Source organism: Trachypithecus francoisi, unplaced genomic scaffold (assembly GCF_009764315.1).
Source record: "Trachypithecus francoisi isolate TF-2019V2 unplaced genomic scaffold, Tfra_2.0 Lachesis_group3, whole genome shotgun sequence".
Lineage (NCBI taxonomy): Eukaryota > Metazoa > Chordata > Mammalia > Primates > Cercopithecidae > Trachypithecus > Trachypithecus francoisi.
The window spans coordinates 10425074-10450471 of record NW_022681468.1 but is presented as its reverse complement, the minus strand read 5'-3'; the positions used below and the strand labels follow the sequence as shown (position 1 = coordinate 10450471).

Below are 25398 nucleotides of genomic sequence, written 5' to 3'. Positions count from 1 at the left end.
GAGCAGTTCCGGCTCCGAGGGGGCGGGGCGGGCGAGGGCGGGGAGGGAGGGGGCGGCACCGCCGGTCGGCTCCACTCGCCTCCGGAGGGAAGAAGAAGAGGACGCCGGGTACGCAGGTAAGCAGCCGCCGGGCGGGCTGCGGGCGAGGGGTGGCCTCCGAGAAGGGCTAGGGGCTCGGGGCGCCGGCGGGCCGTGGGGCCTTCCGGACGGGGACGCGACGCCACGCAGCGGGCTGGGCCGAGAGGGGCTGCAGGCTGCAGGGGCCCCGCGCCCGTGTTAAGAGGGGTCTGGGGGCGTGTTAAGACCGACCTGGCTCTCCCGGCCCCCCTCAGACCTCGGCGCCCCAGAAACGCACACTTGGGGCTCCGCCGTCTCCGCGGGGAGGACTGGAGCCCTTCTCGAGCATCCCCGCCCGCCCCCAAGCATTGACCGGTGCCCATTGTCAGCAAGTTCTTCAGCCCCCGCCTCATTCAGGTATTGTTTCCGAGGCTTCCTCTTCGTTGCCGTTCGCCTGGCCGTTTGCAGAGCGCTTCTCGCATACGCTCGCTTAATCCTGGGTGTGTCATACCAATGATCAGGAAACTTGGGTTTTCGAAGCATCTGTGGGCAAAACTGCATTCCTTGAGAAATGTTGAAGGCTCCTGATCCCGCGGGAACCTGGGTGAAGAACTTGGGCTGTTCTGTTCGTCTGCGCAATCGTATTTCTGCCTTTTGGGAGGCAACTCCTGCAGAGGCGGAGCCGGCTCTTAAGTTAGTCAACCTCAAAAGGCCTGGATGCGGGTGTTCGATGGCCCAGAAGCCAAATGTCCTGGGTTAGCATCCTGGCCCTGACACCTATTAGCCCAGCCACTATGAGCCGGCCACTACCCTCCCCGACCCCACGTTGCCTCCTTTGCCCAGTGTCAGTGGATTAAAATCTTATGTGCATGGATTTATTAGGAAGATTAAACGATATGAGTAGGGCACGAACCTGAACAGAGTCCTGAAACATAGAGCTGTTTAATCCCAGTGAATTAAGACGAGGAATTTAAGGAGTGAAATATTTACTGTCTCGGCAACTTTCATGAATGCCTTGGAAATACTGCCCAAAATGTTGGTAGATGGAGAAACATCTGGTTCCGCTTTCCACAACCACCTTTTCGTTTGAGAACCAGGGTGCTCTGTATGCAGTTGCTTGGATTGTTGATTCCCCTAATTCCTTGTAGACTTACCCCAAGTATTCTCAGTAACTTAGATTCCCTTGCTCTTCACTCAAAAAGTTTGTTAAGGTCTATTAAATGAATGTCACCACAGTTGATGATGTGAACAGTACCAAGAATCAGGCAGAACCTTCAAGGAGTTTATGTTCTAAAGTGGAAGGTCATTGGGCATGGTGGTGCCTGCTTGTGGTCCCAGCTACTCTGGAGGCTGAGGCGGAAGGATCGCTTGAGCCCAGGAGTTTGAGGCTGCAGAATTGCATTCAGGCTATCCATAGACTGCCTGCAATTTCAAATATCAGAAAGGATCGTACGAGCTACGATTATGCTACTGCACTCCAGCCTGAACCACAGAGCAAGACCCTGTCTCTTTAAAAAAATAAATAAAGTGGATGTTTGTTCATTTATTCAGTAAATATTTATTGATTGCATTCTGTGTGCCAAGCAGTGTTCTAGGTGCTGGAGATAGAGCAGTGAACAGATAGGTCTCTTCCTTCCTAGAACTTACGTTTTATTGAAGGGAGGAGAAACATGCAATAAATGAGTGAATAATATGCTTTGTGGTGATAAGGGCTGTTGGAAAAACAAAAGCATTGTAAAGGGAATGGAGATGGGGAAGAGAGAAGGGACTTGCCATTTTTATATGAGATGGTAAGAGAAATTCACTTATTTAATAAGATTACATTTTAGCAGAAACTTGGAGAAAGCTGGGAAGTGAGGCACACGTATACCTGGAAGAGTTGTTTTCCACACAAGGGGAACAGCAAGTGCAACGCGCTGTCACAGGAGAATGCTTGATGAGTTTAGGGAACATCAGGAGTGAGTCAAGGAAAAAGAAGCTGGGCAGTTGGGGGCTGGGGGCGCAGAGGAAGCACATCATGTAGGGCCTCCTGGGCCTTTGATAAGAACTTTGGAGCCAGGCACTGTGGCTCACTCCTGTAATCCCAGCACTTGGGGAGGCCAAGGCGGGCGGATCACTTGAGGTCAGGAGTTCAAGACCAGCCTGGCCAACATGGTGAGACCCTGTCTCTACCAAAAATATATTAAAAAGTAGTCAGGTGTGGTGGCATGCACCTGTAATCCCAGCTACTTGGGAGGCTGAGGCAGGAGAATCGCTTGAACCCAGGAGGCGGAGGTTGCAGTGAGCCGAGATTATGCCACTGCACTCCAGCCCTCCAGCCTGAGCAACAGAGTGAGACTCTGTCTTAAAAAAAAAAAAAAAAAAGAACTTTGGCCTTTACTCTGGGTGAGGTGGATTTAGGAGAGAAGTGACATAATATGGCCTAAGTTTCTATGGGATCATGCTAACTGCTATGTTAAGAATAGTCTGGTGTGGAAGTGGGAGGACCAGAGTGAAAACAACAAAACCAGTTAGAAGGATATCGTAGTAATCCAAGGAAAAGATGACAGTGGTTTGGACCAAAGTGGTAGCAGTAAAGATGATTAGTTAGAAGCAGTTGGATTCTGGATATATTTTGAAGATAAAACATGTTTGCAAATAATAATTCTAATATTTGCCATAAAAGGAATATAAGCAAGGTGGTATGAAAAGTCAAAGGTGGGATCTTATCTGGCAATAAATTAGAATAGGCTTTGAAAGGTTTGAAATAGACTTCTGACAAATAGATACGATTTGAACTTCTTTCAGCAGCTATTAAATAAGTGGTTTCCTTTTTCAATATACAGTTGCATTCAGGCTATCCATATAGTGCCTGCAATTTCAAATATCAGAAAGGAAAATTAAAACGAAGGTTTTGCGATAACAAATATGCTCTCTTCAGAGTATTGTGTGTAGCCTTGTAAACTTTATGCTTTCTAGGAGAAATTCAGTATAAATGTCCAGGTTTAGGACCTGTCATCATGATACAGTAGGGAACAAACTCATCCCAATTCACAGTGCCGTTTTGGTTTTGTGAAAGACAAAGTACCTGTCACAAAATGTTAACACCTTGCATTAATTGAGGAAGATGAAAATAATTACCCTGGCCAGGTGTGGTGAAGCGTCTCTGTAATCCCAGCGCTTTGGAAGGCCAGTGCCGGGAGGATCACCTGAGACCAGGAGTTTGAAACCGGCCTTGGTGCCAGAGCAAGACCCTATTTCAAAAAATAAAAATAAATTTAGCAAAAAAGAAAATAATTACCCAATCGAATATTGTCAGCTTATTAAGAATTATACAAAAGTTTGAAGTGACAGGTAAGAGGCTGTATGCCAGAGGCTAAATGGGTCATGTCAAAATAATCGTCCTTCAGAGAAATCTGTTAACATGGGAAATGAAAGAAAAGCCAAGGAGATGTAGTTGACCTTTTTTTATGACTTGCACCTGAGGTAACAGGACTATGCTGTCAGGTCTCCATACCTTATGGCTCTTGAAGGAAGAGCAACACAGCAGCAGCCAATCTCCTGCATAATGTAAAGAGCACATAATGTAACTTGGAGGCACATGGCTTGAGCTTCAGGGCAAGGCTTTCTTCTTGAAAGATAGTGTTAAATACTTTTAATAGAATAGATAATATTTCTTCAGCTGTTTGCCCAGCACAGTTCTAAGCACTTTCCATGAATTCACTCATTTAGTTCTCTGTATACACTTAAAGGTAGATGCTATTTTAGCATCAGTTTAAAGAGGAGGAATGTGTAACTGAGAAAGATTAAAATGTCTTTTTCCAAATCACAGAGTAAATTAAGTGGCTGAGCTAAAATCCTAGCCCCAGTCTGCTTGAGAGCCTGTTAACCATCACACCTTACTGGCCCCTTCTTGTTCATATTGAGAAGATTTTCCAGGTTGTAGTGTGTTTTACAGATAAAGGTAATCATGATTAAGATACTGTATCCTGCCCTCAGCTGACTGTTACAATGTCAACTGAAAGGTCAGACTTTGAAGGTAAAAATTTGCAGTCTCTGTAAAGCTCCTGAAATCTTTCTGGGACTGTTCTTTTGTCAGGCTAGGTATATATGACTGTCTTTACCCATTTTTTTTGTCATCAAGGACAAAGCTCTTTGATGCTCTGAACTCGTAATGAAACAAAATAGTCTAATAAATTAGGACGTAAAGAATCAACGATTTAGTAATCAGTGTCATAATAACCAGTTTTATGAATCCTCCAAAAACACAAACACCCGAACATGACCCAAAAATGATGCCAACAGATGGAGAAAGAGCTGGTTCCTAAACAATTTATGTATGATGTTTTAAGGAATCATTTATGGAAACTTTACATCAAGTGATACAATCTACCAGAATAAATAATAGCAAGTGTAAAGTATTCCAATTTTTGTCTCTTTGCAAGGAACAGCATATTGCTCAGGATCTGGTAGAGAACCAATTTGTAGTTTAAATGGAAAGCAGTGAGGTTTTCTACTTTATGTCTCTGTAGATATTGATTATGTTTGTTAGAATGTACTTTAAATATAGTGCCAAGTAATACTTATTTCCTAGAGGATTATATAGAAATAAGAAACTGTCATACCTGAATTTTTTTTTTTTTTTAACATTCCATTTTTGAGTGTTTTTTCCTAGAGTCTTATTTACAGTTTCTGGTTTCCAAGGAAAAGTTTACAGGATTGTATTGCTACACTTTTTTTTTTTTTGAAACAGAGTCTCACTTTGTCACTCAGACTGGAGTGCATGGTGCGATAGCTCATTGTAGCCTCAACCTCCCAGGTTCACCCGATCCTCTTCCTCAGCCCCTAAGTAGCTGGGACTACAGGCTTGTGCCACCATGCCTGGCTAATTTTTGTGTTTTTTTGGTAGAGACAGGGTTTCACCATGTCACCCATGCTGGTCTCGAACTCCTGACCTCAAGCAATCAACCTACCTTAGCCTCCCAAAATGCTGGGATTACCAGGCATGAGCCACAGCACCCAGTCAGTGTTGCTGTTTATTTACAGTTTGTAAAAACTCAAATTAACCCTGTGTATTTCTTTATCCTGAGTTCCCCCCTTAATCAACAAAAGCACTGCTATGGTTTGAAAATGGTTTGGCCCCACCAAGCCTCATGTTGAAATTTTATCCCCAGTGTTAGAGGTGAATCCTGGTGGGAGGTATTTGGATCGTGGGGGTGGATCCCTCACGAATGGGTCGGTGCCCTTCTGAGAGTGAAAGAGCTCGCACTCTTAGTTCCCCTGAGAACTGGTCTTTGAAAAGAACCTGTTACCTCCTCTCTCTATCTCTCTCTGTATATGTCTCCCTCCCTCTCCCCACTCCCTTTTTCTCTCCCACTTCCCCTCCCTCCCTCCCTCCTTCACCATGTGATCTGAGTATCCCGGCTCCCCTTCTGTCATGAGTGGAAGCATCTAAGGCAGAAAATTGGTACTGAGAGTGGGGTGTTGATATAAAGAGACCTGAAAATGCGGAAGCAGCTTTGAAACTGGGTGATGGGCAGAGGTTGAAAGAGCTTGAAGGGCTCAGAAAACAGGAAGATGAAAGAATGTTTGGAATTTATTAGAGATTGGTTAAATGGTTGTGACCAAAATGCTGATAGAAATATAGACAGTAAAGGCCATGCTGAGGAGAGCTCAGAGAGAAATGAGGATCTTATTGAGAACTGGAGCTAATGTGACCCTTGTTACAGTGTAGCAAAGAACTTGACTGCATTGCTTCCATGCCCTAGGGCTTTGTGGAAGGCCCAACTTGAGTGATGACCTAGAGTATCTGGTAGAAGAAATGTCTAAGCAGCAAAGCGTTCAAGAAGTGGCGTGGCTCCTTTTAACAGCTTACAATGAAATATGGGAGGAAAGGAATGACCTAAAGTTGGAATTTAAAAGGAAAGTAGAGCATAAAAATATGGAAAAATTGCAGCCTGGCCTTGTGTTAAAGAAGGAAAGAGCACTTTCAGGAGAAGAATCCAGTTCAGATAAAAGGGAGCCAGGTGCTAATAGCCAAGACAATGGGGAAAAGGCCCTCAAGGCATTTCAGAAATCTCCTAGGCTGTCCCTCTCTTCGCAAGTCCAGAAGCCTCAGAAGACAAGAATGGTTTCCACAGTCAAAGCTGTGGGCGCAACTGTCCTTTGCCACCTTGGAATGCAGCTCCCTGCATCCTGGTTGCTCCAGCTCCAGCTGTTTCAAAGGGCTCCAGGTACTCAGCTGAGGCTGCAAGCTGTATGCCTTTGCAGCTTCTATGTGTTGTTAGGACTTCAGGGCACAGAATGCAAAAGTGGCAGAGGCTTGGCAGCTTCCACCTAGATTTTAGAGGATATATCAGAAGGCCTAGGTGTCACAGAAAGACTCTGCTAGGACATTGCCAAGCAGAAATGTGGTGTTGGAGCCCCGATGGAGAGTCTCCACTGGGGTATTGACTAGCAGAGTTGTGGGAACAGGGATGCCATGGGGACCACAGAATTGCACAGCCACTGGCAGTGTGCACCCTCATCCTGGAAAAGCCTCAGGCATTTTACTCCAATTCATGAGAGCAGCCACATGAGCTGCACCCAGCAGAGCCATGGAGATGAGATTGCCCAAAGCCTTGGGAGCCCACCCCTCACACCGCTGTGCCCAGGATGCAGGACATGCTCAAAGGAGATTTTGGAACTTTAAGGTTTCATGTCTGCCCTCAGGGGTTTCAGATTCTCATGGGGCCTCTTACCCTTTTCTCTTGGCCAATTTCTCCCTTTGGACAACAGCATTTATCCAATGACTATTCTGTCATTGTATCTTGGAAGTAAATAACTTGAATTTTTACTTCACAAGCTTACAGCTGTAAGGAACTTGCCTTGAGTCTCAGATGAGACTTTGGACTTTTGAGTTGGTGCTGGAACAAGTTAAGAGTTGGGGCCTATTGGGATGGAATGGTTGTATTTTGAATGTGAGAAGGACATCAGATTTGAGAAGCGAAGAGTGAAAGGCTATGGTTTGGATATGGTTTGTTTTGCCCCACCAAGTCTGTGGTGAAAATTTGATCCATACTGTTGGAGATGGGGCCTGGTGAGAGGTGTTGGGGCAGGGTGGGGTGGGGGTGTCAGTTTGAGGTGGGAGTGGTGTGGATCTCTCACGAATGGCTCTGTGTCTTTCTCCCAGGAATGAGTGAGTTTTCTCTCTCAGTTTCTGACAGAACTGGTTGTTGAAAAGAGCCTGGGTGTCCTGTTCTCTATCTACCTACCTACCTACCTGTGTATCTCCTCCACCTCCACCCTTTCTCACTGTGTGATCTTCACACACTGGCTCCCCTTCCACCACGAATGGAAACAGCTGGAGGCCACTGCAAATGCTGGCACTGTGCTTCGTGTACAGCCTGTGGAACCATGAGCCAAATCAACTTCTTTTGTTTATAAATTACTCAGCCTTAGGTATTTCTTTATAGCAATACAGAGAGACTAAGATAAGCACAATTCTGTTGTCTAGATTTATAATTACTAGAATATATATATGTTTGTGTCATTGCTGAAAATAGGGTGCAGAATAATTTTATAAACTAGTGTATAAATGGGAAAATAGGCTGGGCACAGTGGCTTACACCTGTAATCCCAGCACTTTGGGAGGCTGAGGTGGGTGGATTATGAGGTCAGGCGATCAAGACCATCCTGGCTAACACAGTGAAACCCCGTCTCTACTAAAAATGCAAAAAAATTAGCCGGGCCTGGTGGCGGGCGCCTGTAGTCCCAGCTACTCGGGAGGCTGAGGCAGGAGAATGGCCTGAACCCAGGAGGCAGAGCTTATAGTGAGCTGAGATTGTGCCACTGCACTCCAGCCTGGGTGAAAGAGCAAGACTCCGTCTCAAAAAAAAATAAAAATAAAAAAAAAAAGGGAAAATAGCCATTCTTACTTGAATTACAAATACTTGGTATTTGTGATACTACACATGATTCTGAATTAAAATTTTTTATTTAAAATAAATATATATGTAAGATATTGAAAACATTAAATGTTATGTGTTACAGAAAACAAAGGTTAAATTGGGTTTTAGCTTTGCCTAAATTCTAAATTGCTGATAATAATTAATAAACTTTATTCATCTTTACTTTCAAAACAGTTGTTGGAAATGCAGATAAATTCAGAGCTCTTGTTTTATTTGCAACTAATGCTACCAGTTATTTTAAGTGTCTGAATGATAGCCTGATTTCTCTAAGAAAAAGATTTCTGCTTCCTACACCCTGTACTTTCCAAAAGATCGCAATTTTTAAATTGTTTTTTCTTATTGAAAACAGTCATTTTCTTTTCACCATAGGAAAATTAGAATGTTAAAAAATTAAAACTATCAATAATCTTTTTTTTTTTTTTTTTGAGACAGAGTGTCACTCTGTCACCCAGGCTGGAATGCAGTGGCACAATCTCAGCTCACTGCAGCCTCTGCCTCCCAGGTTCAAGAGATTCTCCCGCCTCAGCATCCTCAGTAGCTGGGATTATAATGGCCAGCTAATTTTTTCTATTTTTAGTAGAGATGGGGTTTCGCCATGTTGGCCAGACTGGTCTCAAACTCCTGACCTCGAGTGATCCACCTGCCTCAGCCTCCCAAAGTGTTGGGATTACAGGCGTGGGCCACCACACCCAGCCAAAACTATTAACAATTAATTTTTAACAGAGCAATAGCATAACTGAAGTGGAAAGAGTTGCAAAAACTTAGAGAAAGCCTAACTCAGCCCTAACCTTGTATCCTTTTACCAGCTCGTGCCTCTGCTTTTTAACTTTATACTGCCAGACACAATGCCTGAAATTTTCCTCTTCTTGAATTAATTCCTTGGATTAGGGCTATACTTCTCAAACTTATTTTTCATGGAAATAATCCTCACTCAGATGTACCTTTTAGGGGCAAAGGAAACCCTAGACGCATGGGGTATAACCTAAAGACGATATGACTTGAGACATCCAAACATTTGTGTACCTTTTCATTAAAATTCTAGGCAGTTTTGTAATATTTCCTGATATTGATATAGTAAGAGCGATGTGTATTTTCCAAGAATATCTGCCATGTTTGTCCTGAGTCTTTGTATACTCCTTGTCACAGAGCCAAGTATCACACTTGAGAAGCAGAGAGTCAGAATTTTCTCTGTGTTTTATTCGTTCAGAAAATATTCAACGAAGTCCTCCTTTATGCCAGACACTGTGCTGGTGATATGTATATCACAGGCTCCCATCTTCATGGATCTGTAGTAGTACAGACACAAAAATTATTTGCCATGAGGCTTAAGTACAGCAGTACCAAAACAGAGATACTGTTCAGGAAGATACAGTGATTGACCATCTTGAGATCAGAATCAGAATCCTGAAATAGGTTTGTCTGAGCTGAATTTTAGAGGTCTAAAAGTCTTCAAAGTAGTGTTAAAATAATTTTTTTCAAGTTAAAAACATGGATGCCATAAAACATATGGTGAGCATGTGTCAGATGCATTTAATTCATTAATGAAGGAAACAGCAAGACGGTAAACGTTGGTTCAGAGTGGTATAGGAGAGACCAAAGTCAGTAAAAGAGAAACTAATAAAATAGGCTTGCAAAGTTAGCTCAAAACTGATCATTGGGATTTCCCCTTAAGGCCAAGATAGACTAACAAGGACACTCTCACCTTAATTTAAAAAAAAAAAAAGAAAAGAAAAAGTGGGCAAAATATATGAAACAATGTTTTCAAGACTTCTGAGCATCAGGTAATGGGCAGTAATGCCTGAGAAGCGTGATACAAATATGGTGAGCCTGTTGCCCCAGTGTATTGCCTAAAGCCAGTCATGGCACTGGAAAGAAAAAACCAGGTAAAGCCTGATGGTCTCCCTGAATTGAGGACATAGAGCTAGAAACCCAAGAAGGCCAGGGCAGCTGGGACAGAGTACTAGAAAGTAAATAGCTTCACAGAAAGCAAGGACTATGAAGATATACAAAGGACCTCCCTCCAGCCTGCAGCTGAATACTGATTCATGGCTCTGAGTTCACTGCCCTGGGCTGGGGAAAGAACTACCAAAAAGAATTAGAGGAGGGGCCAGGTGGGGTGGCTCATGCCTGTATTCCCAACACTTTGGGAGACTGAGGTGGGTGGATCACTTGAGGTCAAGAGTTTGAGACCAACCTGACCAACATGGTGAAACCCCGTCTCTACTAAAAATACAAAAATTAGCCAGGCACGGTGGTGGCTGCTTGTAATCTAGCTACTCAGGAGGCTGAGGCAGGAGAATCACATGAACCCAGGAGGCCGAGATTGCAGTGAGCTGAGATAGTGCCACTGCACTCCAGCCTGGGTGACAGAGCAAGACTCTGTCTCAAAAAAAAAAAAAAAAAAAAGAGAGGAGGATACTCAGCTTGGGACTTTCTAAAGCAGAGGTGATATGAAAATTATAAATCTTCTCATTTCTTTGGAGCCTAAATTGCTGGATCTTCATCTTTATTGGATAGTATCAAATCATTTTCCAAAGTGTTGTGCCAGTTTACACTCCCACTCAGTGTCTAAATGTTCTCTGTTCTGCGTCCTCAATAATACTTGATTTAGAAAATTTTTCATGTGTAGACTCAAAAAGAAAAATGTTTTGCCAATCTGCAAGATGTTAAATGTTACCTCAATTTTTTTTTTTTTTTTTTTTTTTTTTTTGAGACCGAGTCTCACTCTATCGCCCGGGCTGGAGTGCAGTGGCCGGATCTCAGCTCACTGCAAGCTCCGCCTGCCGGGTTTACGCCATTCTCCTGCCTCAGCCTCCCGAGTAACTGGGACTACAGGCACCTGCCACCTCGCCCGGCTCGTTTTTTGTGTTTTTTAGTAGAGACGGGGTTTCACCGTCTTAGCCAGGATGGTTTCTATCTCCTGACGTCGTGATCTGCCGATCTTGGCCTCTCAAAGTGCTGGGATTACAGGCTTGAGCCACCACGCCCGGCATGTTACCTCATTTTAATTATTTCTATGATTTCTAACTGTGAGTGTATTTTCATGTGTTTAATAATCGTTTCTGTTCTTCCATTAAAAAAAATAATTAGAGGAAACAATTTTCTGAGCTAAAGCAGGACCAGGGATAATTCTCATATCACACAGAATAGAAACCCTCGTGATTCATAGGGCATTGGGTAGAGTACTCAGAAAGGTTTTGCCTTTGTAATGGGACAAAATTAACTAGAGATTAAATACAGATCTTGCCTAAAAGCAAGACCCAGAAGGATCAAGCTGTTTCCAGATAACTACCTCCCAGGACAATGCTCAATAATATTTATTACTTTTTAAACTTTTTCTCACCATGCGTCTAACCAAATGAATTCAATAATATTTAAAATAATATAAAAACATTCAGCACCAAAATCACAATGTCTGGCATCCAGTCAGAAATGACCAGGCATGCAGAGCAGCAGAATATAGCCTATAATTGAGAAGAAAAATCTGTCCGTTGAGACTAACCCAGAAATAATACTTGAAATTAGTAGGCAGGACATTACAACACTTATTACAGCTGTATTTTATATATTAAAAAAACTAGAAAAAAGATTGAGCAAATTAAGCAAAGACATGGAAAATGTGTTTAAAAGATTAAAAGACACAAATAGAATAGATACTGAAGAAAAGATTAACAAACTTGAAGACATATCAATAAATCAAAATGAAACAGAGTGAAAAAAATACAGCAGTGAGGAATAGGACATCTTCACTTGGACTAATATACATAAAATTAGAGTCCACAAAGAGGGTAGGGACACATAAATGTTTGAAAAAATAATGGCCAGAAATTTTCCAAATTTGTTGAAAACTATAAACCTATAGATTCCAGAATCTCAATGAAACCTAAGGAAAAGAAGCATGAAAAAACTACACCAAGAGGAACAAAGATAACAATGACATCAAATGTCAAATGGGAAACAAGACAAGCAAAGTGATAGTTGAGAAACATCTGTTTCATTCTTTTAGAGACACAGGCTCTTACTGTTTTGCCCAGGCTGGTCATGAACTGAGCTCAAGCAGTTCTTCCACCTTAGACTCCCAAATAGCTGGGACTGCAGGTACATGCTACTGCACCCAAGAAGCATATTTAAAGACTTGAAAAAAAAAAAAACTGTCAACCTAGGATTCTCTACCCAGCAAAAATATCTTTCAGAAATGAAGGTGAAAGGGAGACTAGTTCAGACATAGGAAAGATGAAAGGATTCATCAACAGCAGCCCTACACTACAGGAAACGTTGAAAGAAGTTATTCAGGCAGAAGGAAAATGATACAGATAATACATGTAGCTATACATCAGTACAAATGAAGGAGCACAAAAAATGGTAATTATATCGTTACATATAAAATACTTCTTATTACCTAAATCTCTGAAAAATAATTGACTGTTTAAAGCAAGAATAATATTGTTACGAAGTTTATAATTTATGTAGAAGTAAAATATGTGACAAAAATAGCAAATGCTATATAGTAGTGTCTTGTAAAGTTCATATACATGAAATAGTATAGTATTATTTGGAGGTACATTTTGATAAAGATGTCTACTATAAACTTTAAAGCAATCACCAAAAACATGCAACAAAAAATATAATAAGAACCAAAGGATATAAAATAGAATCCTAAAAAGTGGTTAATTCAAAAGCAAGGAGGAAAATAAGGAAAAGGGAATAAAGTACAGATGGGACTAAAAACAAATAGCAAGATAGCAAATTCACACTCAACTATATCAATAATTACAGTAATCAAATTAAATGTAAGTGGTCTAAACACCCTTAGTCCATTTTCAGTTGCTTATAACAGAATACCTGAAACTTGATAATTTATAAAGAAATTTATTTCTTAGAGTAATGGAAGCTGAGAAGTCCAAGGTAGAGGGGCCACATCTAGAGAGGGCCTTCTTGCTGGTGGGGACTCTGCAGAGTCCTGAGGTGGCACAGGGCATCACATGGCAAGGGGGCTGAATGTGCTGGCTCACATCTTTTCCCCCTCTTCTTGCAGTGCCACCAGTTCTACTTGCATGGTAACCCATTAAACTGTTAATCGGTAAATGGATTAATCCACTCTTTGGGAAGTGACTCATGACCCAGTCACCTTTTTAAGGCTTCACTTTTTGGTGCTGCCACGTTGCATTGGAAATTAAATTTCAACATGAGTTTTGGAGGGGACAAATATTCTTACCATAGCACACCCCAATTAAAAGATAGAGATTGCCAGATGGATAAAAAAGCAGGACCACACTACATACTGCCAATAAGAAACCTGTATTAAATAAAAAGATATTCCATTCCCAAGACCTTAAAACAGCCTATTATATCAAAATCAAATTCCTCTCTCTAGGTGTCAGCACGCTGTCAAATTGAGCCACCCCTGCATATCCTTGTACTTTAGCCCAACTAGTTCCTGCCACACCCTGTGCTGACCTTGCTTATGTTTTGTTCCCTACACAGAATTTCTCACAATTCTCAAGACCTTTTTGCTTATTTATAACTCTTTATTTGTGTTCATGCCAGACCAGTTTTGACTGACCTGTCCCCTTAGTCAAGCCCTATCGTAACTAACCACTATGTCATAGATTATAGAATGTCAAAGCTCTTAGAACAGCAAAGAATTTTCTGCCCATTTACCTTATTTTGTAGATGAGAACTCTGTGAGACCAATGAGATTATGTGGCCAACTCAGTTTCATACAAGTTTAGTGATAGTGTAGTAGGACCAAGACGTATCGTTGTTTTCTGTAATTATCTACCACTCACAATTAAGTACGTTTGGGGAGAATAGTTATGATGTGTGTGCATGGCATTAATATTTGTGCAAATATTTTATGTGCCTGTCTTTCCCAAATTAGACTGTAAGCTACCAGTAGACATCTTTTATTAGTATTCTAGTGCTTAAAAAAATGCTGGTACAGAGTGGATTATGATATTTGATTAATAAACCTAGAATCCGAGTAGACAAGATTATAAAACATAGGATAATGATTCATTAGTTTTTACTATTTGAAGCGATGATTGATTCCTTTACGTACAGTAGTTAGGATTCAATTATATCTCAATTTCCAAATTTTGCTACTCATATGAAGTTTGATTCAGTGCCTTTACATCCGCTGAGATTTTTCAGCCTTAGTATAAACTCTGCTTATTATATTATCTGCAAGTTTTCACAGAGGTCTAGACCTGTGCCATCTGATACAGTGGCCACTAGCTATTTAAATTTAAATGAACCAAAATTAAATAAATTTTTAAATTCAATTTCTCCATCCCAGTAGCCAAACTTCAGATGGCTACTAGCTGCTGTATTGGAGGACAACAATAAAGAACATTTCCATCATCACAGAAAGTTCTGTTCATCTAGAATTTCTTATATGGTGATAAATTGTTTTGTGTACAAAAAGGGAAAGCAAAGAGTTTTACAGGATTCACATTGATGAGTCAACCATTCTGGTAACCTGATGGCAATTCTAAAGTGTCAGTAGTAATTCCAGTGGTTGTTCCTTCACTGAAATGGGCCTGTATTTTCTCATCCTCAATGGTACAGGCTTCTAGTCAGGTACACAGATAATCCATTGAGCAGAAAATATATCTATATTCCATCTTTACCTTCTGTTTAAATGTGTATTTATATGTCTTAAATATTTTAATTGTGGTAGAATATTTATATAAATGCTTATAATAAGATGTCTGCTCGGCCGGGCGCGGTGGCTCAAGCCTGTAATCCCAGCACTTTGGGAGGCCGAGACGGGCGGATCACAAGGTCAGGAGATCGAGACCATCCTGGCGAACACAGTGAAACCCCGTCTCTACTAAAAATACAAAAAACTAGCCGGGCGAGGTGGCAGGCGCCTGTAGTCCCAGCTACTTGGGAGGCTGAGGCAGGAGAATGGCCTGAACCCAGGAGGCGGAGCTTGCAGTGAGCTGAGATCCGGCCACTGTACTCCAGCCTGGGCGACAGAGCGAGACTCCGTCTCAAAAAAAAAAAAAAAAAAAAGATGTCTGCTCAAAATATTTTTATCTTCTGGGGTACATAATCCGAAGTATGGAAGCTGCTTCTCAAGTGTCCGTCAACATAGCAACCTAGCTGCTCACTGCTCTTCCTCTGTAACTACTGTCATCACAGTTAGCTGTCGTCACCAGCTAACTGACTTCATGGTTTTTGTCTCTTCAAACTCCTTAAGAGAGAATCTGATTAGCTAGACCACCATCCGGAAGTAGCTGGACAAAGCTCTTGACTTAAGACATAAATAAACCCCTTGCCAACCTTGAGATGGTGCCTTTAATTGAAATACCCATCCCGAGTACATTTTGCTATGATGATGCTGGAATTAAAATACAAAGCATGAAACCTATGATTCAGAAACCTTTCCAGAGAAGGCAGTGGGCTTGGCAAGTATTCTAGGCCTCCTTTTAAGAGAAGCATGTAAACTGCCTACCACCTTATGTTGCCCATCAAATGTGTTCACTGAAAATAAATTATGGCCAAGCGCAGTGGCTCACACCTGTAATCCCAGCATTCTGGGAGACCACGGTAGGAGGATTGCTGGATCCCAGGAGTTCAAGACTAGCCTGGGTAAACATAGGAAGACCCTGTCTCTCCAAAATATAGAATTACCCGGGCCTGATGGCACCCACCCGTAGTCCCAACTATTTGGGAGGCTGAGGTGGGAGGATCATTTGAGCCCAAGACTGTGCCACTGCACTATGGCCTAGGCGACAGCAAGATCCTGTCTCGTAAATAGATAACTCTCCAAAAAAGGAAGAGCGGAAAAAGAAGGCATTTGAATGTTTTTATATATGTTAAAGATTGAGGAAGGTATCATAAGCTGAGGAATTCAGATGTCCTCTAGAAGTTAGAATAGGTAAGGAAACAGATTTCTTCCTGAAGCCTCTAGAAGGAATACAGACCTGCTGAAATCTTGCTTTTAGACTTCTCATCTCCAGAACTGTAAGAGAGTAAGTGTGTGCTATTTTAAGCCACTAATTTGGTAATTTATTATAGAAGCAATAGGAAACTGTTGATATCTAGATTCTATAAAGCTTTTATTAAGCACTTTCTACATGACAGGCACAAAAATAGTCATCATCATCATCTGAGCTCCATTTTCTAAACCTTTTTACCTTCATAGGGCTGTTGTAGAGCGAAATCAATCACTGCCTTTCATCATGGGTAGACTCCTAAATCCAGTAGAATGCTTTCTGTTGCCAGTAAGATAATAGGAATTTGTTGGCTCCAATAACTGAGAAGTGCAAAGGCTGGGAAACCAGAGTGGACTCTGGCCGCATTTCTCTGTGAATCTCTTGGCTCTGTTTTTTTCCGTTGTCAGCATCGTGCTTGGGCTAGTGGCCCCATCTCAACGTGGCTGCCTGGAACAGCTTGGGCTGTGTGCTGGGACTGAACTATTCTGATTAAAGTGACCAGGAAGGCTGGGCATGGTGGCTCATGCCTGTAATCCCAGCACTTTGGGAGGCTGAGGCAGCAGATTGCTTGAGGCCAGGGGTTCAAGACAAGCCTGGCCAACATGGTGAAACCTTGTCTCGACTGAAAATACAAAAATTAGCCAGGCCTGTGATCCCAGCTACTCGGGAGGCTGAGGCAGGAGAATGTCTTGAACCCGGGAGGCGGAGGTTGCAGTGAGCCAAGATCACATCACTGCACTCCAGCCTGGGCAACAGAGCAAGACTCTGTCTCAAAAAAATAAAGTAACCAGGAAGAATTTCATGTATTCATTAGTTTGGAAGAGTCTGTATCTGGGGATTGGAGTCAATCTCAGCCAAATTTCTTGGTTACTTTACTTAGTATGGGAAGGGGGCGTTATGGTTGCCCTTGGAAAATATGGGTGGTCGTAGGCAGGGAAAAGGATATTGGTAAATAATCAAGAACCTGTTTCAACCAACAAAAAACAAGTTGTAATCATACCTTAAAATAATGGCTAAAAATGTTATTTATGTCATGCTCCATTACTTTAATTTGTATGTGTCATCAAAAGGTCTAAATTGTATGTTACTCAAAGACATTTCAGGGAAAGTGTCTTAAAAGTTCAGTCTTAGGAAAGGTGTCTTCCTCTTTTTTTGCAGCTTGGTGCTGATTATTACAACTGTTTGGTGACCTACTTCACTGACCTGTGAGGATTTCTTCCCTTTAAGTACTGGATTCTTGATCTTTCTGCATCAAGATCCTAATTGCAATGAATTAGATTCTTGCTTAAAAAAAAAAAAGCTTTATAAATGTAAAACTTTCTCATATAAACATCTTTTTATGTAATGATCATTATTTCTGACATCTCTAATTGAAGTACTTGATAACTTAAGCAAAATTAAGATGTTTGATATTCATGGTGTCAAGAGATTTATAGTAGTCAGTCATCTCTAAATCTTCAAAACTAGTAAAAAAGAAAGGGCTCATTTTATATATATAAAACCAAATACAATCTTAAGCAGTGTACTGATTATTTTTGGAATAAGGTAAAATTTGGAAAACCAAATTTTTTTTCCTATAAGTCAATTTGAGCTTTCAGTTACCCGACAGATTGCTCCAGCAATAATTGGTAATTTTATAATTAACTTCTGTTGTTTGTAGCAAGTGACTAATTCTGTAAAGTGCTATGAGAGACAAGATAAAGAGTCTTTAAAACATATTATTAATTGAATTAGGATTGGAGGAATACATTATACATTTGCTATGTAATTTTTTGAAATAGCTTTACATATGTTATAAATTGCCTTCGGCAAGTAGTTTTGACTTTTGTAGTGTGGAAATGACATTCAGCTGTAGGAACTCTAGCTTCTTAAGATTTTGCTGATAATTTAGAGCAGTGGCTGCACAGCAAAATCGCTCAGGAGCTCTGAAAAAAATAACTCGTCTTCCAGAGATTTTTGATTTTGATTTTGTTTTTCTGCAGTGATGAAAGTGTATCTATAATTTTATAAGCTCTTACAAGTAAGTCTACTGACTAACTTAAAGAATTTTAAATGTCACTATCTTGAAGGATTTTGAATATTACACAAATAGGGCATAACTTGGAATAGCGATGGACTGTGTAATGTACCAGATCAGTGGTTTAAATAAATGCCCATAAAAATTGTCCATATTGTCAGAAAAAACTGAGACTTCTTCTAAAAAAGCATTTAAGGATCACGTGTGGCGGCTCGAGCCTGTTGTCTCAACTGCTCAGGCGGCTGAGGTAGTAGGATGGCTTGAGCTCAGGAGTTCTAGGTTATAGTGCACAATGATCACACACTGCACTCCAGCCTGGGCAACATGGTTAGACCTTGTCTCTTAAAATACAGTGAGTTTATTACCATTTATTACCAGTCTAATCTAACCCCAGTGTGGTTAGGGGGTGGGACTAGACCTTGACCACAGTGTTCAAGTAGATAGGAAATGAAGGTTGATTGAATTCACTTGAGTGAATGAAGAGTTATGCTTCATTCACGACGGCAGATGCTTACTCCGTATCAGAGAAGTGAAACTTTACTTTTAAAACCTGCCAAGCAAAAAGAAAGCACAATAGCTCACCATAGTTTGTTCTGTAAAGCCTTGTTTACATTCCAAAGCACTTTCACATTAATTAACTTTTCTCATTCATACGTTTCAAATTTTAACAATACATTTAGCCAGGAAGATCTTTTTTAACCCCAGTCACAGAAAAGCTAAAACCACATAGCAGCCTGGCAGTTATATTGGATCCAGTTAACATGAGAAATTAGAAATATTTTTCAAAATATAACATTTGGGTCAGTTCAAGTTAGTGGTGAAAAGGTGAGTTATTCAGTAAGTGGTGTTGGGACAGTTGGCTATCCATCTGGAAAATAAAGTTGTGCAAAATAAATTCCAGATGGATGAAAGAGTTAAATTCAGATACAACAAGAATTTAGGGGATTTTTAAAATGTAATCATGGGATGGGTAAGGCCTAGAGCAGAACCCCAATCTAGAAGTCATAAAAGGAACTACTGAGTGGTAGTGTACTGTGGTAGGTAAAGACTTGCCCTCTGATTTCATGCAATTTAGATTTATTTCCATTTCTGCTTATTGCAACTATATGATCTCAGAACTAAAAATACCCTACAAACACCCAAAAATATATTTACTCAAGGAAATACATATTACAACAATGAACTATCATTCTTCACCTCTTAAATTGGCAAAAATTTAAAAGAATTGGAAAGAGGTGAAAAAGTCCAGTCCCTCATACTCTGTCAGTGAAGTCATACTGTATTTTTTTGAAGGGCAAATTGGCAGTATATATTAAAAGTTAAAATAGGTCAGGCACGGTGGCTCATACCTGTAATCCCAGCACTTTGGGAGGCTGAGGCAGGCGGAGCACAAGATCAGGAGTTCGAGACCATCCTACCTAACACGGTGAAACCCCATCTCTAGTGAAAATACAAAAAAATTAGCTGGGCATGGTGGCTGGCACCTATAGTCCCAGCTACTCAGGAGGCTGAGGCAGGAGAAGGGCATGAACCCAGGAGGCGGAGTGAGCCGTGATTGTACCACTGCACTCCAGCCTGGGCAACAGAGCAAGACTCCATCTCAAAAAAAAAAGTAAAATAAGTATGTCCTTTGACTCAGCAATTTCAGTTCTAAATATCTGTCCTAGAGAAAAATTATACATTTAAAAATATGTACTAGGATTGTTACTGAGGCATTATTCAAAATAGCTTAAAAAAAAAGTGTGTGTGTATATATATATATATTCTAAATGCTTATCAATATGGAAATTGACCTGTTGGGGGTAAGTGGAGAAGGGAGATTCTTTTTTTGAAAATCTATAGGTGTCTGTGATTTTGCTGTGAAAAAACACTAGAAATGTTTTTAGATAGTATTTTTCCTAAAAATTGTTAGCTAGTGTTTTGTACTAAGTAGCAATTGTAAGGCATAGCTATTTTTAATCAAATGTAGTATTTTGAATGTCTTTCTATAAACAAATTTTATAACTGCTTTTTTTCAGAGAATGGAAACAGACTGTAATCCCATGGAGCTAAGCAGTATGTCAGGATTTGAAGAAGGTTCAGAGCTTAATGGTTTTGAAGGAACTGACATGAAAGACATGAGGCTAGAAGCTGAAGCAGTTGTAAATGATGTTCTCTTTGCTGTTAACAACATGTTTGTCTCGAAAAGCCTGCGGTGTGCAGATGATGTGGCCTATATCAATGTGGAAACAAAGGAAAGAAACAGATATTGCTTAGAGCTCACTGAAGCAGGGCTCAAGGTAACTCACTTCTCTTTTTAGAAAAAAAAAATTTATGTCTTCACCACTTTATCAAAAAGAGAGGTAGTGTGGAGGGAAAGAGTGTTACATGGGAACTGAATATTCAGTAGCTTCTAAATTTTTTTAAGAAAAACTTTTTATCTAGAAATTTTTATTAATTTTAAAGGCTGTTGATGGATATAGGGCAACCGAATTTTTTGAAAACCATTTGATTTGCAGGGTGTGACTTTGTTTTAATCATGACCCCCAAAACTAATTTATTTCTCATCTATAGCTAAATGTGTTCACCAAAATTATATATACATTCTCTGCGTTGAATGGGTTTTGCAGTTACTGTGTTGAAAAGATCTTCGTCAACCTCTTGGAAATGTCTCTTCTGTTAAAATAACGTACTTGACAACACTGTTTTCCAACTCTTAGATCAGAAGTAAATCAGAGCAGAACATTCCGCCCCCAGATTTCTAAGTGTCCCATTAACCCTTTATTATGAATATCTCTTTATTATGGGAGCTCTTCTAGGCAGATTAACCTTTCCATTCTCTAAACCAAAATCATGAATTTAGAATAGTAGAAAACATCACCTGAGAGCAACTTTTAATTAAAAAAGAAAAAACTATAGGACAGGCCTGTGGGCTCTTGCCTATAATCCTAGCACTTAGGGAGGCCAAGCTGGTAGGATCATTTTAGGCCGAGAGTTCGAGACTAGCCTGGGTAACATAGCAAGACCCTGTTTCTACAATGTATTTTTTGTTAATCAGCCCAACATGGCAGCACATTCCTGTAATCCAGCTACTTGGGAGGCTTAGGAGGGGGACCATGAGTCCGAAGTTGCAGTGAGCTAGAATTGGGCCACTGTACTCCAGCCTGGGTACACAGACCCTGTTTTAAAAAAAAAAAAAAAAAACTATTATAAAAACCTTTGACCTACTGAACAGAGGGATAGACATTAGAAAATCTAAAATCTAGTTTTAACCTTAGTAACCAATGAATCTTCAGTCTTAACAAATGTCATACATTTCTGTGTTTCTATATTTGTTCAAAGTAATTGTACATTATCATAAGGTGGTGAGCAAGGCCCACCTAAGCAAGTAAGAATGTCACATGATACTATCTTAAGTACATAAACATCTCTCTACTTCACTGGATTCAGTTTGCCGAAGATGAGTCGTGTATACTGTATATTCCTTGATGGAGTAAATTGCAAGGCCAGCATCTGTACCACCCTCAATTTCCTCACAGCTGCCACAAAGATAGCTGCTTAACTTTAAGCGTAGTACCTGATTTAACTAATTTTTGTGCACTTCTTTACACATCCTTAAATTTGTACTAAAAACTCAGAGCGTTTAGAGGTGAATCTTAAATCAGAAATAGAGATAAATGACAGAATTAGTAAGCTAATTCTGTCTTGTGTTGGTTAATTCTAAGTTGGCTATGGAGAGATAGAAGGAGTTCTGATCAGAGAGTCAGCAGTCTTAAATGTGAATTTATTTTATTTTATTTTATTTATTTTTTTTTTTTTTGAGACGGAGTCTCGCTCTGTCACCCGGCCTGGAGTGCAGTGGCCGTATCTCAGCTCACTGCAAACTCCGCCTCCCGGGTTTACGCCATTCTCCTGCCTCAGCCTCCCAAGTAGCTGGGACTACAGGCGCCAGCCACCTCGCCCGGCTAGCTTTTTGTATTTTTTTTTTAGTAGAGACGGGGGTTCACCGTGTTAGCCAGGATGGTCTCGAACTCCTGACCTCGTGATTCGCCCGTCTCGGCCTCCCAAAGTGCTGGGATTACAGGCTTGAGCCACCGCGCCCGGCCTTAAATGTGAATTTAAATGATCTTGGGTGAGTCTGTCTACCCCTGAGAGTTCCTGCTTCTTAATCTATAACTTGGAGATTTACAAAAACTTAAAACGATTTGGGGAATGATTATATGACTGTGTGATACAGAAAAATGTGAACCATTTGTAAAACCTGACATGTAGTAGGTGCTCAAATATTTGTTTGTTTTTCAGTCTGATTCAGTTAACATTTATTGAGCAACTATCCTGTGTCAGCAATTGAAAATCAAACCATGAATAAGACATGATCCCTGTCCACCAGGAAGATCACAGTCTAGCAGGGATAAGAGGAAGAAGGCAAACTGAACTGTACTCCACTGTAGAGAGTACAGTAATCGAGCATGGATCTGAAGAGGTGTGATTCATTTTCCTTAGGTGTCTGCCTCTGCTTTTCATTAAAAAAAAAAAAAAAAAACTCAGCTTCTAACATAAACTTTCACCTTCTATGGCTTAAGTAGATGTCATAAAAATTTAGGATTTATATAGGGAATGTACAAACTTAAGTCAGCAAAAACTAAATTAATTTTGCCCTATATTGTGATGGTGAACCATGATATACCTTATAATCTCATCAAAAAGAAAAGTTGTAGCTGTGGTCACAGGAAAAAACAAAAACAAAAACATATTGCCTCTCAGCCTTTAGCCTTAGATCAATTGGAGTATCTCTTATCAGTTTAATATGTTTGTCCTCTATGCAAGGACAATATATTAAATGGATTTTTGGAGCAGGGAGATAGAATAGGCTCTTGCTCCATTCACTTCACTCATCGACCTGGTATTGCAATACTTCCAGAAATAGTGTACCCCTACCAAGGAAAAAAAAACACAGTAACATTCCCTTTTATCTCACAGAGTTGAGCATTTATTCCCTGTCAGATAAGAAATATATTAGGTGAAAGTGGCCTTTCAGATTACTAATAATAAAGCTAAGCAGTTATTAAAATGAATAATTAAACAAATTATTAAACCAATTAATGAAACAGTTATTAAAATTAACAACTAATTATTAAAACTAAATTGTTAGGAATAATTTCTAGAATTCTATTTATAAAAGGAGTAAAAAAATGATAAAAATATGAACTAATGATATATTACCTATTACAGTACTTAATGTAGTGGACCCTCAGTATATGTGGAATTAAATAGGGTAAATAATAGATGCATGTCTTAGAATATGAAAATAAAACGGTTTTTGTGTAGCTTTTCAAATTCTCTGCATTTCCTTGAGATTCTAAGTAAAACCTTTTAAATTTTAAAGAAAATTCTATAGGGAGCATTTTAGTGGTTTTGTTTCTGTGTTAGACATTGTAAGTTGCTGAAGTATTAAAGGTTGTGTTTAAAATGTGCATACTCTGACATTGATTGAGAAATAGTGTCACTCAATAATTATCCATGTATCTGGTGGTCTAGTGGCTAGGAAAAAAAATAATTTTTTTTGAAAGGATGATTACTCACGTAAACACTTGGATTTTGTTTTCTGTACCAGCATGAAAACTAATGAATTCACTGTTGCATTTCTCTTGTAGGTGGTAGGCTATGCTTTTGACCAGGTGGATGATCATTTACAGACTCCCTACCATGAAACAGTCTACTCCTTGTTGGATACACTCAGCCCCGCCTACCGGGAAGCCTTTGGAAACGCACTCCTTCAAAGACTGGAAGCTTTGAAAAGGGATGGACAGTCATGACTACGCTTTTTCCTTTCAGAGGGGCTGGTGCTGGTACAGAATGTTGATATAAAGCTTGAAATTCTTGCATATGGTCATAGAAAATGCATCTTTGGTTTTGTGTTTTTATCACTTGCTTTCAACTTAGGCTTTTGGCTCAGAAGATTATTGAATAATGATTTGTCTTAGTTTCTGTTTCAGTAAGGGAATTCTGAGGCCGTTGCTATGATACCATCATTAAGACATTCACATGTCTTCATATAATATCTCTTCATTTCAAATCCTAATCAGTATTTCATACTCTTATTACAGGGCTTTGATGCTGCCAGCACTGTCTTTTACATAGAAAATTCTAGATTTGCACAGTAATAGAGGAATTAGAATTACCTAACTATACAGTTTGATTCAACCTGCTAAATCAGGGGTTCACTACTAGCTTGGAGAAACTTTGTAGTAATTAATTGCTACTAGCCTTATTGGAAACAAATTATCAACTAGTTTCCCCTGCACAAATTTTGAAATTCACTGCTTCACTTAATCTATTTATATTAGAAATAATGGATTAATAAAGATTATTTAATTATATATTACTGAACTAGTATTAAATGAAAAACAGGGACTGAAATAGTTCTGTATTCCGTGTTTGCAACAGCCAGCCAACTAAGCAGAGGATAAACGGTTAGCAATGAATGTAATAATTACTCATTTCCAAGATACCTAAGCACACAAGCAAATACAGGAACAGACTTCATTCTTTTTCTTAACAAAAAGCATCTTCAGTGTGTGATTTAAAAGAAAGAAGATTCTGGTTTCCTAGAAAACAATATTTTGGCCTGTGTTGATTCTTATTCTGAATGTGTGTTTACATAATGTACAGTATATATTCAGAAAGTATTTTTGCTTCAACATTTACTTTCTATGATGTAGTGCTTTGGTATTCCCACAGCACCCCACCTTCCCCAACAGATGTACAGTGTTCTGTCTCCATGCAAAATCTACAATGTAATATGAGTGCATTGTATGGGTTTGAAACCAAAGGATGAATGAAGCATTCAGAGACTTAATATTTGAAAAAGGGATACTCAGTATTTTATATTTTATTACACGTACTGATATTTATAAATTTAATAAACTGTACCATGCTGCCGCATGTTTTCAAGTACATGTTGAACAATAAGGATTGGGGAGTTGTTTTTTAATGGTCACCTAAAGCAGCTGCTGTAGAAATGTTGAACTAAAATTTTGCATCTGGTCACACCTTCATGCATTTGTCATTTGCAGATATTTTTCCATCATTATTAAAAAATAGGAACTTTTAGGCTCTGAAGATCATGTGGACCAGAGCAAATTAAAGTTCAGTTTGTGTCACAATTCATTGCCAGACTTCATTGGAATGCTTTGTTTGATGATGTATATTCATTCTCAGCTTTATTTTCAGATGCTTAACTGGGCAATGAAGTCTAACTTCAGGTTGAACTTTCTCATGCTTAATCTCAGGCTAAATGTAAATGATATTTGTAAAGTTTGAATAAAATTCTGTTTACTCATTTTGAGTTAGTATGAAGAAAAGTGATTGTATGTTTAAGAATTGAAATTGTTCATTTTGTGATAAATGATTAATTCCAAGAGTTTGTTTCCATTTTTTAATTCTGCATTGTTACATTTGGATTTGAAGT

General features: G+C 39.7%; 1 protein-coding gene and 1 non-coding gene across 4 annotated transcripts; both read left to right on the top strand.

Moving 5' to 3' along the window:
• The first annotated feature begins 33 nt into the window (after positions 1-33).
• Positions 34-25348, top strand: GSKIP (GSK3B interacting protein). 3 transcript variants are annotated; one of them, XM_033191415.1, is made up of 4 exons: positions 41-116; positions 17090-17153; positions 19967-20227; positions 23582-25348. In XM_033191415.1, exons 3-4 carry the CDS (start codon positions 19970-19972, stop codon positions 23741-23743), a joined length of 420 nt encoding a protein of 139 aa, XP_033047306.1. In that variant the 5' UTR covers positions 41-116; positions 17090-17153; positions 19967-19969; the 3' UTR covers positions 23744-25348. The 3 variants fall into 3 exon arrangements, with proteins under 3 accessions (XP_033047308.1, XP_033047306.1, XP_033047309.1); XM_033191417.1 differs by lacking the exon at positions 17090-17153 and having other exon boundaries at positions 34-116; positions 23582-25286; XM_033191418.1 differs by lacking the exons at positions 41-116; positions 17090-17153 and adding an exon at positions 333-474 and having other exon boundaries at positions 23582-25286.
• On the top strand, positions 22680-22864 carry LOC117071806. The gene has a single exon (XR_004432548.1). It is a non-coding gene; the product is annotated as a U2 spliceosomal RNA (small nuclear RNA).
• Positions 25349-25398: the final 50 nt, after the last annotated feature.